Source organism: Dysidea avara, chromosome 10 (genome assembly GCF_963678975.1).
Source record: "Dysidea avara chromosome 10, odDysAvar1.4, whole genome shotgun sequence".
Classification (NCBI taxonomy): domain Eukaryota; kingdom Metazoa; phylum Porifera; class Demospongiae; order Dictyoceratida; family Dysideidae; genus Dysidea; species Dysidea avara.
In genome coordinates, this window is record NC_089281.1 from 10,016,320 (window position 1) to 10,032,480 (window position 16,161).

The 16,161-nt window shown below is 38.2% G+C and overlaps 1 protein-coding gene across 4 annotated transcripts in view; it reads right to left on the reverse strand.

The window, feature by feature from the left end:
* The window catches only part of LOC136268119 (serine palmitoyltransferase 2-like), a 38,081-nt gene extending 21,948 nt beyond the window's left edge, over positions 1–16,133 (reverse strand). For 2 of the 4 annotated variants that reach the window (XM_066063354.1, XM_066063353.1), the window contains exons 1-4: positions 16,076–16,133; positions 9,498–9,771; positions 7,869–8,023; positions 6,650–6,795 (exon numbers count right to left, since the gene is read on the reverse strand). In XM_066063354.1, coding sequence (XP_065919426.1) covers positions 6,650–6,795; positions 7,869–8,023; positions 9,498–9,740 — 544 coding nt within the window. In that variant the 5' untranslated portion in view covers positions 9,741–9,771; positions 16,076–16,133. The other 2 variants (XM_066063356.1, XM_066063355.1) reach the window with 2 other exon arrangements.
* Positions 16,134–16,161: the final 28 nt, after the last annotated feature.

Genomic DNA, 16,161 nt, shown 5'->3' on the forward strand with positions numbered 1-16,161 from the left:
ATTGCGTTTTCGTTCTTCCTGTCAATATACTCACGGGTGTTGCGCGCCGGCTTCTTGGGCCGCACGACACACTACCGTGTGTCTTTATACTTGCCTAAATTATAGCCAGGAAGTGTGGACCTGCGTATTAAGTTCAAACCGTTGCTTGCAGTAAAATTACAACTACTTTAAATACTTTTGTTGACCATGTTATTACAGTGCATGAATGATAGGACAGCACCACATAATTTACAAATATCTTGATAATTATTGGTTTAGCTTACATGCAATTTTGCTGCTGTTTAGTCAACTCCATCTTTAACTATTAGGTTTGCATGATGGTTGATCAAAAAGATATCACCATGCATGCTACTTTAGGGCATGATCTTTAATGGCTTCATTCCTGAAGCACTGATTCATGTTATTGTGGTTAATGTGAAAATGTGAAATGTTCCTGCACATAGGGCAGATACCAATGTTAGTATATATATATATCGTATAGCCTAAATATTTCGAGGTTGAGCAATGTTGCTAAAAATAAAATTTTCGCTGATTTGCAAACACTTCCAAAGTGTATTAGACTATATGGAGGTCTAAATATTTCAGGTTAAAATTTTCGCTGATAACCCCAAAACTGCAAAAATCAGCAAATATTTTCCCCCTTGAAATATTTAGGCTTATATATGGTATAAAGCTGAAAAGCTGTCTGTCTATCTATCTGCTTCGTTACGCCGCTAACTCGACAACCAAAGCACGTATCGACACATGACTTTAATGAAATTAAGCACTCATTATCTGGCAACTCCAAGTTTGTTGTTACAAATCGCTACATGCTTTCATTCGTTCTCTATAAAGCGTTGAAGGCATCAGTGTAGAGGAAAATTTGAGCTACATTCTTGTCAAAACGATGAACAAACATCCAAAGCGTTAGCACGTAGAACTGCTAACCCAGAGGTCCAGGGTTCAATACCCACCCATAACTTCAGTGCCACCTTTTTGTGACACACTTTTTCATATGTCAGCTATTGACAATCCTTACTCAGCAATCTGTGTACATATTGAAACAGTTCACATGCGAAATGGAATGTTCACCATCTGGCTATGTCGCAAAATTTATTGCAAGCTTCTACATGAGTTCCTTCGTCCGCTACAACACATTGAAGGCCATGATGTAGAGAAAACTTCAGTTTCATTCCATTGCTAACCACACGATAAACAGCTCAGCTGGTAATTTAAAGTACCTCCCTAGGTTGTTGCGGTTACTGCTGCTGGGTTTGAACCTCGCCAGTGACAAAACCTTTTTTTCTGTTTTCTATACCTTTTTGGTGCATACTTTTTCTAACTCAACATTTTTCTCATAGTAAGTTCATAACATCCTGGTATTGCTTCATAGCATATGGACTGTTGGAAAAGCACATTTGATAGGTATAGGGCACGCATGGGCAGGCCAATTGGGTGCATGTTCTTTAGTCTGTGTGTTTGCCCTGTGTGTTCCATTAGAGTAAGTATACTTAGCCTTCTCTTTGTAATTCCAATTCTTTGTGATGTTAACTACTTGCCTAAATTATAAAAACGAGTAGCCAGGAAGTGTGCGCCTGTGTATTAAGTCAATTATGCGCAAACCTTTGCTTGCAGTATAGCTACAACACATAATAATGCATTAATACTCTTTGTTGAGCATCATTACAGTGCCTGCACGATAGGACAGCACCACACAATTTGCACATGTCCTGATAATTATTGGTTTAGCTTACATGTATTTCTGCTGTTTAGTTAACCCACATGTTCACATCACTTTAACTATTAGGCTTGCACAATGGTGGAATAAGGTACATGCAAAATATTTTACTATGCATGCTACTTTAGGGCATAACATTCCTGATGCATTGATTCACGTTATTGTGGTTAATATGGAATGTGAAATGGTCCTGCACGTAGGGCAGGTACCAATGCTAGTATATATATATATTAGAATTTTAATTTATGTGGGAGGATCAAAGCAAAAAAGTGTTCTATATTCGCCATACAAGCACAAGTGTTCTATATTGGGCAGTTATAAAACACTTTAATAGACCACAGTTCTATATCAGGTAGTTATAGAACTGCCAGGTCTATTTTTGCAGGCTGATAACCTACTTTGAGTGAGTAATCACTCACATTATGGCCAGTACAACCAATCAACCAAGCCAGTGTAGGCTGATAGCCTGACTGCGCTGGCTGACTAGTCAACCCAATCAGTAAGAGCAAAACCACTGGATTTAATTTATAGACACACTTGAAGATTTTGATCATGGTTGCTTGTGATCAGCAGCGGTGAACGTTCTTACTACATTTTGTTCACATAAACGGATGAGTCCTATGGAAATATGCTTATTAAAGTACCACAATCGAAAATTTTTAGTAGTTGAGAAGACGGCCTAGACTCACAAAATGACTAATGAAGGCACAGCACAGTGCAACAGACGAAACACAGGTGCAATGCCTATTCTACCGATGATAACACCACTCTTTGAGTTTCTAATTTTTCCGTGTGTCTTGTGTGTACCTCAAGTTGACAGTTATTCTCTATACCAGATAAAGCACTGCCGCGAGTACTGTATGGGAAATATAGCACTCAAAGAGTGGTCTTGAGACAAAATATAGCTCTTTTCGTGCTATATTTCCCATATAGCACTTGCGGCAGTGCTTTATCTAATACATATATATATATATACTGTAAGTGTATCAAATTTCATGGGTAAAATTTTCGTGGTTTGCCAAAAGGACAGGTTTGCAAGCGTATTAAATTTCGTGGGTATAATTTTCGTGGTTTAATCTTGACGAGCCAATTTATTTTTTCAAGGAGCCGTGTGGAGCAAACTTCATGATTTAAGTAAAGGTGGACCGATACCGATACCGGTATCGAAGGTACAGATACCACCAGTAGACACTCACCACTTTTATTAAACTATCTCTAGCTAAGTTTCCAGTAGCTAATAACTTAGTTGAGCTAATCAGTAACTTAATAAAGTAGCGAAACAAAGCCTTTGTTACTTTTTTTCCAAGTATTGCTGTAATTGCTCCATGTGTATTCTAATATATTAGAGCATGTGAATCCTTTGTAATCAAACGACAGTGCAGTTGTTCCTCAATAAATAAGTTTATGACTACTTGGCTTGCTTTTTCATGAAAAGGTTTGGTTACAAAGCTGTAACAAACATTGCACAATTATTGGCCGCCCACACAATTAATTGCCTAATCAACTTACAAGAAAACTACCTCAAATCAAGAAATTAGTAATCCGCAATGATGTTTATCATGTTTAGCTGCTAAACAATGAATATTTTAAAACTTGATTGAACTGATATCAATCAATTACTGTGATATTTTAATAGCTAGCTATGTATCACAACAGTGAAATTTCTATAATAAATATGTCTAGGCTTCAATGCTTAGTATCGGTATTTGAATCAGTATCGGCAGATAATTTCAGTACAAATACTTGTATCGGAAGCATTGGTAAAAAGTGGTATCAGTCCATCTCTAGATAGTTTTAAGGTCGCATTTAAGGTTTAGCTACAGCTTAGCTAACAGCTTTGGTTGGCTACTTCATTTACGCTGACGTACTTATCTGGGACTAAGCAAACCATTTTGTGGGGTTGACAGGGGCGTAGGCAGGATTTCCAAAAGGGGGGTTCTGCCCTAAGTATAGAATTTCGTAGGTGTGCACATGTAAACACGTGTACACGTGTAAACATGTGTATTCTTATAAATTCATTCGCAATAGCGAGTAGAGGTACTTGAATTCCTCTGCCTGAAGACCTGTAGCTACCCATTTCAGTGGATTTGTGTAAGTTAATTCAGTTCTAGTTAACCAGTATCACGATTTAAAAAACTTAACTCTGAAAAGGAGGTTCGTCCGAACCCTTTGAACCCCCCCCTGGCTACACCCCTGGTTGACTCACCACAAAAGAATTTTGCATGCTGGAATCAGAGGAAACAGGTCTTAGATACTTGAACAAGGCCACCAGTATCTATTCACGTGGTGAACAGGTGTACGTGTCGTCGTCAGGTCGTACGTAGCGCATTACATAGAATTAATATACTATTGGTGGCAACGGTTAATAGCTCTGCTCGAGCTGAGATGTGAGTTTCTAAATGGATTAATTTTCATGGATCAGATTTATGTGGATTAACTCTCGTGGATCAGCTACAAACCACAAAATCCACGAAAATTTATACACCAAAAAAATTTCTACGCTTACAGTATATATAAAAATGTACTTATCAATCTTGCTAGTCTGATGCTATCTGAGCTACCATCTTCGACAATGAGCCAATAAACTTATATTCTTAATAGTCCTCACCATTACATTCGACTGTGGCAGACAGTTTTTGTCTTGCCACTATATTTAAGTTTAGCCAGTGTAGCAGTGGTTCGTAGTTCGGTTTTGTTTACTTAAATCTTCTATTAGCTGCTTTTCTTCACTTGAGAGAACAACCACAAGTGATTGAGTTGATCATGTTTGCTGAGCACTCAGTACACGATGATAGAGAGCCAAACACAGCGAATGCAGGTTAGTGCTATAACCAATAGCATACTAACTTTGGTCAAACGCTATATCTTAATTAGGTGGCTGCGGTATAGTAGAGGGAATGTCACTGCAACTTTCGGCTTGGTCAATCGATTTTGGCCTCTATAAGAGGTGCAGCTGTCCTGTGAGATTCTTCCCACCTATCAGGTGAGTGGTACATAACAGTTATACAACGTGCACTCGTGCTCTGCCTGTATAAATGTACTCGTGCCTGTTGTATAACTATATAATGCAACACTTTCACACCTCAGATCAAAGGAGCCGCCCAGGCTACATTTTGTATGTAGCCCAGCTAGCAACTGGGCAGTAGATGTTGAGGCTGAAATCGATTGTGGGGATCGATTAATACTCACGTGATTAGGATGTACGACTTGGATTTTGCCATGAAAACCACTCAGATGAAGAGTGTTCTGCTATCCTTGCCATCCTACAAGCTGAAAAACGTGGGCTAAGGTGAGCAGCTTATTCAATAATAGTTTCCACATGGCTTAGAAAACGGAGACGCCCCCCTCACAAAGCTACCACTCTGCACGGAGTAACCACTCTACAAGCAAGCTTACCTGGCCTTTAGTGAACTCCTTACTTTTTCCATAAACAATTCAATAGTACTGATTAAAACATTAAACTCATGTAACTGAAATTCTCAGTAGGATATGTCCGTTCATCATAACCAAACGTGACCAGAACGTACTAGCTGCTGACCCATAATCAAAAATTTAGGTATGTATATATAATACATCCAGTGGCTGCACTCGTATTGGCTTGGGTGATTGATTGCCCTGTACAGGCTATCAGCCTGATAAGTGCTCCATATTAGCTGTAACACGGGGCATTTGGGCTTTGCCTGATATGTATGCCCATGTTACAACTATTACTTGTACTTTTGTTTCTGCATGTGGAAACCCTATCATTTTTTAACCACAGTAAATTAAGCTATTCCAGAGCAACAATGCCACCGCCTGCAAGAGCTGCAAAAGCTTGAAGAGTACTGCTACACAATTCCATATTGTTACTGAATTATATATGCAGTTGCCTTAATTTTACATGTCTGCAGAAGCATTCTCAGTACTTATCTGTTCGAGTCCTGAATAAAGGTGGACCGATACTGATACCAGTATCGGTATCGATGCCGATATCAGTGGTATCAGTATCAGATCGGTATCAGTAATACAAAGGTACAGATACCACCAGTAGACACTCACCACTTTTATTAAACCATCTCTAGCTAAGTTTCAGTAGCAAATAACTAACAAAGTAGTGAAAACAAAGCCTTTGTTACTCTTTTCCAAGTATTGCTACAATTGCTCCGTGTGTATTCTAATATATTAGAGCATGTGAATCCTTTGTAATTAAATGACAGTGCAGTTGTTCCTCAACGAAATAAGTTTATGACTACTTGGCTTGCTTTTTCATGAACAGGTTTGGTTGCAAGGCTGTGACAAACATTGTAGAATCATCAGCCTCCCACGCAATTAATTACTTGATCAATAAGCTTACAAGAAAACTATCTCAAATCAAGCAATTAGTAATCCACAATGATGTTTATCATGTGAATATTTTGATTGAATTGAGATCATCACTTCTCAATCAAATTAAAATGCACAATTACTGACATTTTAATAGCTATAGCTATGTATCACAACAGTGAAATTTCTATAATAAAATTGTCTAGGCTTCAATGCTTATAGTATCGGTATCAGAATCGGCAGATAATTTCAGTACAAATACCTGTATCAGCGTTGAAACTGGGTCAGGTCATCCTGGTCAACCAGGTCAGATTTTCTCCGGGTCCAACCCGGTTTACAAATTATCCGGGTCTGACCCAGATTGGATCACGTGAGAAACGAAATTGTTCATTTGACAATGTGGAAACTTATAAACGCTAGTAGTCCAAAATTATTTTCCCTTAGTCCCTAACCATATCCATTGAGTTGAACATGCTGGCTTGTTTTCTTGCTTCTTTTATCTTTTTCAGTGATTTCTGTTTCTCATATTTTAATTTTCTCTACACCAAAATACTGATAAGGTGATAAGAATTGATAAACATTATCATAGTGTCAGCAACAAGGTAACATTACCAAAACATTGCTACATACCTAAATCTCTTCTGCTACAGCAACTAGATACTCCGTCATCCTTTATTCTCTGTACAACATCTTCCACACATGGCCCTCCACTTTCAGCAAACCCCAAATAGTTATAGGAACCAAGATTAAGAACCTTTGATGTGGTACCAGGATATCTACAATGACAGACAATCAATTACATTTAAATATAAAAACCCATATAAAACCCATGACCACATGCAACCAGCTGTGACAACTTGTATAAACTTTCATAACATCTACTTAAGGAAAATAGTGTACTCTTGTTTGTATACGTTTCTCCATACTTGTGAGAGAAGATGAAGTCTATATGTGACCAGATCTGCAAGAACCTCACCAAACTCCTCTTGCATTGGAAAACACCCTTATTCATTGCAAAACAGGTGTTCAAATAGTTTCACACATAATTTACTCATTGCATTAAGTAAAACACAGTCTACCATAAAATTTAGAGGTGTATTGATACAGGTTTTTGGCATTTACCAACATTCAATATTGATGTCACCAAAAAGAAGCAAATAACCAATAGTCAATTTAACATTTCATCTTTTTAAAAAGACTACGATAAATGTTTCAGCAATAAACAGTGCAAAGTTTATATTAAACAATTTGTTTTCAATTATCATCCACATGTTTTCAGATTTGCACCACAATTTTGGTATCTAAATGTACTTTTGAACTGTAGCTTATATTTTAAATGCCAGACAAAATTAAGGTTGCTTATAGAAGAGTAGGTACTTTGCTATGTTTATATACGTACATACATAATTTCATGTTAAAAAATCCAGCCTACATATAGTTTAGGCACAGACACATAGTTTAGGCACAGACACATAGTTTAGGCACAGACACACGAATCATATGTACAGACAGACAAACACTCACATACAATTTTCCCAAAACAATTTCAGAAAATAAGGTGCATGTTTCAAACCAGCCTTTGCACATCTAAAAGGCTCACAACTGGTTAAAATGTGAATTTCCATCGATCACCTTATAACATGTATGCGATTCTAGTAGGTCCAATTTAAGGACCTCATAAACACCTTCATCACTCGGTCCTAATCATTGATATTATAAATGCTTGGTCAGTGATATTTAGTGATTGTCACACTAAAATCAATTATTGAAATAATGGAAAATCTGAAAAAACTCTGCATACATACGTATCTACATTTTTTTCTATACAAAACATTTACATAAAACTCACTTAAAAGTCAAATTGTAATCATCACTATAACGATCTATTACATCCATGTATGAACCTGGTGCACTAGCAATTGGTCTGTTCCAGCAATCTCGTATTCTGGTGTATAGATTGCGTGTGTAAAAATGCGAAAAGTCTGACTCCAACTTGAAAACATCCTGTAAAAATTATAATTATTACACTTCAATCTGTGCAGACACCAATGATTAAGTATATTTAAACATATCCAAGCACCTTGTCATTTGAAATGGAATGTCGCTTAACTGGTAACAATGTTAAACATGAGGAATGTATCTTTCATATATGTGGCTTCAAACCACACATGCATATATGCATGTTTTCTTCTGCCCTTTTGTACCACCCTGGTATTGTCCAGCAGATCGGGAGAGAAGATACTGTACGGAATATCTACTGTACATGTATACAGTTGTGTGTCTGCAGTGTAGTTGTGTTAAAATATTTACTACCTAAATATCACTAATGCAATATTAATTTTTACTGGATCTGGGAACACTGGTCTTATCGACCAAGACAGCAGGTTTGATTTCTTATCACATTGCATGGATACACCATAAAAAAAAATCAGCTAGGCTAAATTAAGTGGTCTGCTTTTAACAGCCCAGTGGCAAGCTATATGAGTGGTCTGATGGTGGGGGTTGTATGTGGCTGTACAGCTCTGTGGTATTAAATAAAGACCTTTGCTGTGAGCCCTGAATGGTTCTTGACTCATCCATACGCATCCCTCTTTCATTTTATAAACAAACATTTACCCTCCCCTCCAACCCCACCCACCACCCCTATTGGAGCTCAGCTGATAGTCAACCTTAAGCAAAAAAAAACACTCTTAAATGGAAGGAAATATAGCTGTTGGCTACTTATACAGTGGATGATGGTCTGGAAGGTAAGAAATTGGTTTAGTACTCATAACTTCAATCACAACACTCCACTGTATATAGTTTACTTGTAATAGGCAATAAAACTGGTTTTCCCAGACATGTAGTCACAAAATTAATGTGATCACACGTAAGTACATGTGTCATTCTAACATGTTACACCAACAGATGGGTTACTGGTATTGACTTCAAATGGTCTAGGTAGCAGGATCCTATTAGTACCTGGAAAGTCATTGGCATGTCAGAGGTGACCTGAGGCAATCATACTGCAAAGAATAGAGGTCTAAACTGCAATCATTAATTTTGAGAGAAGACACTGTATTATGCTATGTAAACAGAGCAGCAATAAATGATGAGTCTTAATAATTAGTCAATGAATAGAGAAAAGCACTGTTTACATACTTAAACAAGCTGCAAATCAATTATTGCACTTGTATGACATGCAAAAAGGAAAGTAGCTAATGATCACCATCATATACACATTAAGTGTAAATTACATCCTTACTTGAATAGCTACAGCGAAATATTCATGCATTTCTATGTTCGTCACCAAGATTATTACCTCGATTATTACTAGGATTATTAATCCGGAATGTACTGCAGACGTAACCAAAAAAGGGTGTATATATAGCTATTGCGAATGTCCTGAACTATATAGCTATATTTTAAAGCAAACATTTGTGCTTTCACTTCATATACCACGCTTAATTCATTGCCTCGTTCAATGCTATAAACTTACATCCTTCACGGCTGACTTGCCACGTTTCAAAAGATTAAGTTTTCTTAGAAAGTCTCTAATATGTCCAATAATGATCAGGACGTAATAGGACAGGAAGGTAGTTACAGCGATAGCAGCATGAACATCCGGAAATTCGTCATCGTTCCTCTTCCTAATTTTATGTTTTCCTTTAACTTCAATGCCTCCATACTGAAGTGTTTTAGTCTTCTTGGAACACAAAGATGCGTACTCCACCACGGTCATTGTTACGCGAGTTGTTGCGCTCAACTAGAGCAGTACAGTCGAAACGCAAGCGGCAAAAAACGGACGTATTTAGTTGCAGCGCAATTATTACGTAATGTAGAAAATGGCGATATTGGTGTTCCATGTCGAAGCGTAAATTAGTGCTGTAATTGTAAGATTCAGGTGCACTTTCACCTATAGAATTGTCGAAAGATAGTTGTTGAAGACGACTGTATAAGTTACGTCTTGTTGGAACCAGCAAATTGGAAGTATGTTACAAATAAAAATTTATACGAATTTCACCTCTCCAAACTTCGCCTCGCTGTGGACCAAAGGCAAGGAATGCACAAAATCTGATCTCTTAAAAGTGAAAAGGTATGTATGTATTACTCATGTAAGCAGTATGGCTACATGTACTTGTATGAAACAAATTTGTACCATGTTTTGCTACGAGATACATTATAAGTAGCTGGCTACACACAATTATTGAAGTGATAAAACTATTATACAATGCCATATTCACAGGTACTAAAATATAAGTCATCATCAGTGATAATTTCTTCTTCTAGCTGCTCATCATTTTCAGACATACTACTCCCAGTCTCATCAGTTTCATTTTCACTATCGCTGCTACTGCTCTCATCATCATCCTCGGGTAAGTGTCCCATTTGTTGTACATTGACATTTACACAACCCTGGCATAGGCATCCAGGCCCACAAGTTAATGATCTTTTCTTGCAACCACAAGTAAGTGTTTTGCAGCCCTTTTTACAGCTGCATCCTTTAGGTAAAAATTCAATATTACGTTTTATTCTCTGTTGAATTTCATGTGCCTCCCAGTCGATTGTGTAAGTACTGTTGTTCTGTAATAGCCAGCCACTGCTCTCTGGTGTTGGCAAAGCCATAAAGATGTCATGTTGACGAGATTGCTGCCACAGCTGACTTATCCAGCAGGATCTCTGCCAATGGCGCCAGAGAGATGAAAAGGTTGGTACCCTGTCTTCTTCATTTAGTATACGGTCACTAATTACCTCTCTAATGTTCTGCAACCACTTCTCATGTTTTTCTCTTGGTTGTAATGAAGGCTCTAGTGAAATGTACAAATGTGTTGGGGTTTTGTGTCCCTTCAGTGCCACAAAAGCATCCAAGTGCTTTTTGAAATAAAACGTCCCCACAAGCCGTATGAAAGATAAAAAACCGATTTCTTTGTTGCTTTGTAAAGTTTTCTGTGGACTCCCTGGCATATTAGATCCAGCTATAAATGATGCATGCTGAAAGAAATTGTTTAGGACTTTTGCTTTGCCAATGTACTTGAAATAAGAAACATAATCGCACCCAGTACAAATAAATAGTGATTGTAATATCTGACAAAGCCCATCTTGTGGAAAATTACTCAGATCTGGGTCTTTGAGCAGTGCTGCTCTCAAGTTGTTGAGATTGATGTATTTATGCTCACTTAAAGATGGTGTGTTGAGTTGCACTGTGTAGGAGGTAGTGGTGTGTTGATTGATGTAGCTTAACCCTATGTTGTACACATCGGTGTCTGGTGAATAGATAAGAATGTTGTCAGCCTGAGACTGTGTTGCATGTCTCCACATTCTGCTGTCAGCTTCTCCAGCTGTTGAATAATACTTTTCCAGCTGCTCTGCGAATAATTCACCAGGTTGCAACAACCAAGCAATATTCTCACCAGAACCTGAAAAACACCCAGCTAAAATCAGCTTTTGGTGGCCCATCAAAAGAAAGCGTCCATTCTGCAGCAGACTGAGTCCAACAGCTTCAACAATAGATCTTTTACACTGTTGACACTGAAGGTGCTCTTGCCATTTGGTAGGTACATTAGCATGTGGACTTATTGAACTGTGTTGATGTTCACTGTTGCTAGTAGAGTAACGCTTCATATGTTCTGGTTGTTTAGGATTAAAGAATTGTTTGGCTGGCTTATCAAAAACTAGGTGTACCTCCAGTGTGCCTGCCTTAAAGTGCTTCAAAACAAATTGGTTAAATAGAAATTGAGTGTATTCTGTAAAAGACTTAGTTTGGTGTAGTGGTTTGGTATTTGACATAAACATGGCATCAATAATAACAACAGAAGGTGTTGAAGGTAAGCATGATAAAAACACAGGGGGGTCTGCCATCTGATAACGATTCAGTAGCTTATCAGTCCATGTACTCTTGTTTCCTCGGTGTGGGTGTCCAGCTTCATCTGACAGTGCACGAGGTAATTCAGATTACTGCTCTTCCTGGATACTCTGGAGCTGTCTGTTGCTGCTGAGCCATGCAACGTGACGTCGCAAACACTTATTGACTTGCTTGGTTTCCATCTCCTTAGGTGTGCATCTGGTTTTTCGCATGGCTTTAGTTGTCATTGTAATTAGTTTTTGTTGCCTCAAAGGAGCGTTCTGAGCACTGGGGCATTGTAAAATATGATATTTTACATAGTTCAAAAATGCCTGTTCCCCGGTCTCGTAAAAAGTTAGCATGTCACAGGTTTGCTCTTGTGTTGCTATTTGGCCTGTAAATACATTCATCAACCCCCTACAGTTGCTTTTATCATCATGAAATAGTTTGTTGGTAACCATTAGTTCACACATACGTTTTATGTTGTCTTCAAATCTGTTAGCCCGGGGGGAACTATCAAGAAGGACAGATGTTTCAGTTTGCTTGTCCAAGTATGGGAAATGTTGATTTATAATGTTTGTATAACATTTGATGCGATAATTGAAAAATAAGCTAGTTTTCTGAAGATACGGTTTGGTGGAGCGGACCACAGCCATTTTAAAATCTTTATTAATACACATTTCGTGTGCTTCGTCAAGAGCAACTGCTCTTGTTGGGTGTCCTGTTAAGTTCACTGTAAATGCTCCTTTCTTGAAACAATGTAAAACTTCTGGTGGGTACTGTAGAACCTGAGCTAGGTGGTCAGGGATGATTCTCGCATAATATTCTCGATCAAATGTTGTGAATACAGGAACCATCTGCTTCAAGCTTGCTATGCGTAGCTCCCAGTTGCTGCATCTAATTGATAAATAGAGACCATAATAGCTTAAAAAGTCCCTAAAAACAAATTGATACCAGAGCTTCCAAGTTTTGTGAGCCTCACTCATTTGGTCTATGAAATTCTTAAAACCTTCATCAGTGTGGGTGTCTTCCACTAGCTCACGAATCCTATTGATAGTGTGAAATGGTGATTTCTTTGTCTCTATACTCAACTGAAGGATGCAGTTGGCATCTGTTGTGATACTGTTGGGTTTACTAGCTAAGTAAGTGTGTAGCATCTGCCTGAACATGGCCTCCCACACTTGCAGCAAAAAATTATGAGTACGTTTGAAGTTAGAGCATTGCTCTAATGACTTTAGTGTGCTACCGTTGTAGCCAGTTTTTTGCTATTTCCCGTAAGCCAGCTGCAAAATAAATTTTCATCAAAATGGGTTGAAAGTTTTTGAGTATATGCCAGTCGCCTGGGAAAAGTAGTAGCTTTGTTAGTGCTGAACTGTATTGTTTTTTAATGGCCATCAGATGTCTGTAAGATTTACCATCACCTACTAAGATCACCCATCCCTGTTGGACATTACCAAATTTGGCCAGTAAATCTTCTGCTACTAGCAACATAGTTTCAACACAGTCTGTGTATTCATTTATTAGTTCCATGTAGTATATTGTTGATGGTTCTTGCAAACCTTGCTTATTGTTTTCATCCAGGAATGATCGGAACTCAGAAAGTGTGGTGTTTGTTGGATACAAGCCTGATTGTTGATGTATAGTGAACTTCTGAAGAATGTAAGAAAACAAGTTATTGCAGTGTATTTCTTTCAGAAATCTGGTATGCACTTTGAAGGAAGTCATTTAAAGTAAGTGTTATTGACAGAATGCGTGTGTGTAAATTTTGCACTGTAGTACTGTTGTCTGCACTTGATTTCAATTTGTTGACTGTCACAATTCTTTGACGCTTTGGCCCAACTTCACATAGTTTGTTTGGCAAGCCATCAGGTGAGACCTGTTGTTGATGAAAGTATTGAGATGAAGTAGGTAGTTGACAGACAGCAGACAATGATTGATGGACAGTGGACAATGATTGATGGACTGTGGATGGTGGTGATACATGGACGGTGGTGGCTGGCAGTTGTTGACTGACACTGTCTGGTAGCTGTGATTGCAGTAGTTCTGTGATGGTGTGTGGTGTCAAGTTAGAAGGGTTGGAGCAAACCACTAAATGGCTAGGGTGAGGCTGTACCAACTGCACAGTAGTGCCATGATAACTTCGATGTTGATCACCGCAGTACACTGCAGAATAACTCTGCAGAATAACTCTGCAACATGTCAAAATTGTCAACAGAGGCAATAGTAAAAACATTGCCAGGTAATTCATCCCAGACTTTAGCTTGACATGGCATGCTCGGTAACAAACCTATCACGGGTATCTGTAGAACTCGAACAACCCAACCTATTAAGTATCCTTATTAACCGGTGTGACCCTCCACAAACTTCTGTAATGTCAGCAATAAGGTCATGGAAGGGCGTTGGCTTCTTAGGATTTGTACAGAACATTAACTGGCTTAAAATAAAAAACAGACGAATTTTCTTAATGTGTTGATTACTGTCGGTGATTTCTCTTTCTCTGGTAGAGTTGGTTATGGAAGTTAAAAACTCAAACAGTAGTGGATTTATGTTGTCTAACTGCTCATTGATGTTTAGTGAAGTAAAATCAAATGGTTTTTGTGCTTGAGACATCCTTTTAATTTCATCATGAATTAAATTGTTAACTATATGGCTTGCTTCTTTAAGTGTTTTATCTGCATCAGAGTGCTTCTGTTTGATTTCAAGTTCAATCCAACACATATTTGCTAGCTGTGAATTGCTAAGTGCCCAAGACAAAGTGGCTAATATATCTGCACCTTTACGATACAAAATGTTACCAAATTTCATATGCATACACTTATGTATCATGTACACATCTAGGTAAATGATAAGTTGGTGCAACAGCCAACGTGATGAAAAATGAACACTACTGTCTCCCACCTCTAGTACAACTTCTGCTAAGTTGATGTCTCCACTGTGGGAAGTGCCATAGGCTTGAAGAAAAACAGTACATACCCAAGGAAGCAAAACAGCCTTGTGTGGAAGTAAATTCTTGGCAACAAATAGTACTGATGTTAATAAAGCACTGGTTAGTCTATCAGTGTTGTGAACTGTCTTAGTATCTTCCCATTCTTCAATAGGTCTTGCCAGCATTTCATCTGACCCAATTTGTTCACATTTTATAGACTTGATGATGGTACAGTGTGAGTTATAACAAGAAGTACATATCCCGTCTTCTGGTCTTATGTCTGTGTCAGTTCCTGTGGAATCCTTAATGTACTTTGATACAAGTAAGGAATTGGGACTATGACGGCAGAATTTAGTACCAGGTTTTGGCATGGCTCCACAAGAGGAGCAGTTTTGTGCAGGAGTACAGAGACGGTACAGTTTGGTGTAACAGGTTGGGCACAGAAGAAATGGTATGTTTGTAGATGCCTGTGCCCCAAGCTGTCTTTTCATATCAGCAATACTAGCAAAGGCTGGTTTGATAAGCTTGTCGCTGAATCTGTTGGTACACTCAGGATTTATGCAATAGTTTGGAGATGTTGGTGCTGTTAGTGTGGTGTCTATGTTTTTCCATTTTGGTATATATTGAGTGTTATTGTGGTATCGTTTTGCCTCTATAAAATGCTTTTTACAAATATTACTGTCTTCAGGTGGAGATTCACTAAGGTGCTTATTTAAAAACTGTCTTTCTGCAGTTCCCCAATTGCTGTAACTAATCATTTGATTGTCTTTGTTCCCACATAGGACGCAGCACAGATTTCTGCTTCCAGCTGATTCAGTAGTAGCCATATCCTGACACAGGGAGTCAACTAAATTTATATTGTTCATTGAAATGTGTTAAATAATACTGTATTATTAACATGACAGCATGTGTGAATTGCAGCCTGAGTGCACAATTTTTTACTACGCCATTATTGTACCTATGTATTTGTCTACACTATTCAGCTGACTGTCAAACATTTAACAGTATGAAACAAATTTGTACTACAAATTAAAACCACATTGCAATTTCTTACCGAGTCTGTTCAGACGCTTGTAACCCGTTGCTACCACGCTGCAGCTGCCGGATCTGGTTACGGTGGGAAAGCCAGATGACGTATTTTTGCGTTGTGGCAATTGGAAAGCCATAGTAAATCTATTACAGGAAGTAATTGGTGCTTAATGGAAGGTGGTGCTTTACTGTAAGTAGCGCTTGTCTTCTCGCGGGCAAAGGTTGCGCTGCAACTAAATACGCGTAATAAAGCATATTTTTGCCACTTGCGTTTTGACTGAGTATAGACACTTCTATGTAAACACGTGACATCATAACCAGAAAACACGTGATACTCGTATTTGTAAACGCCTTGTTTTTTTGGTA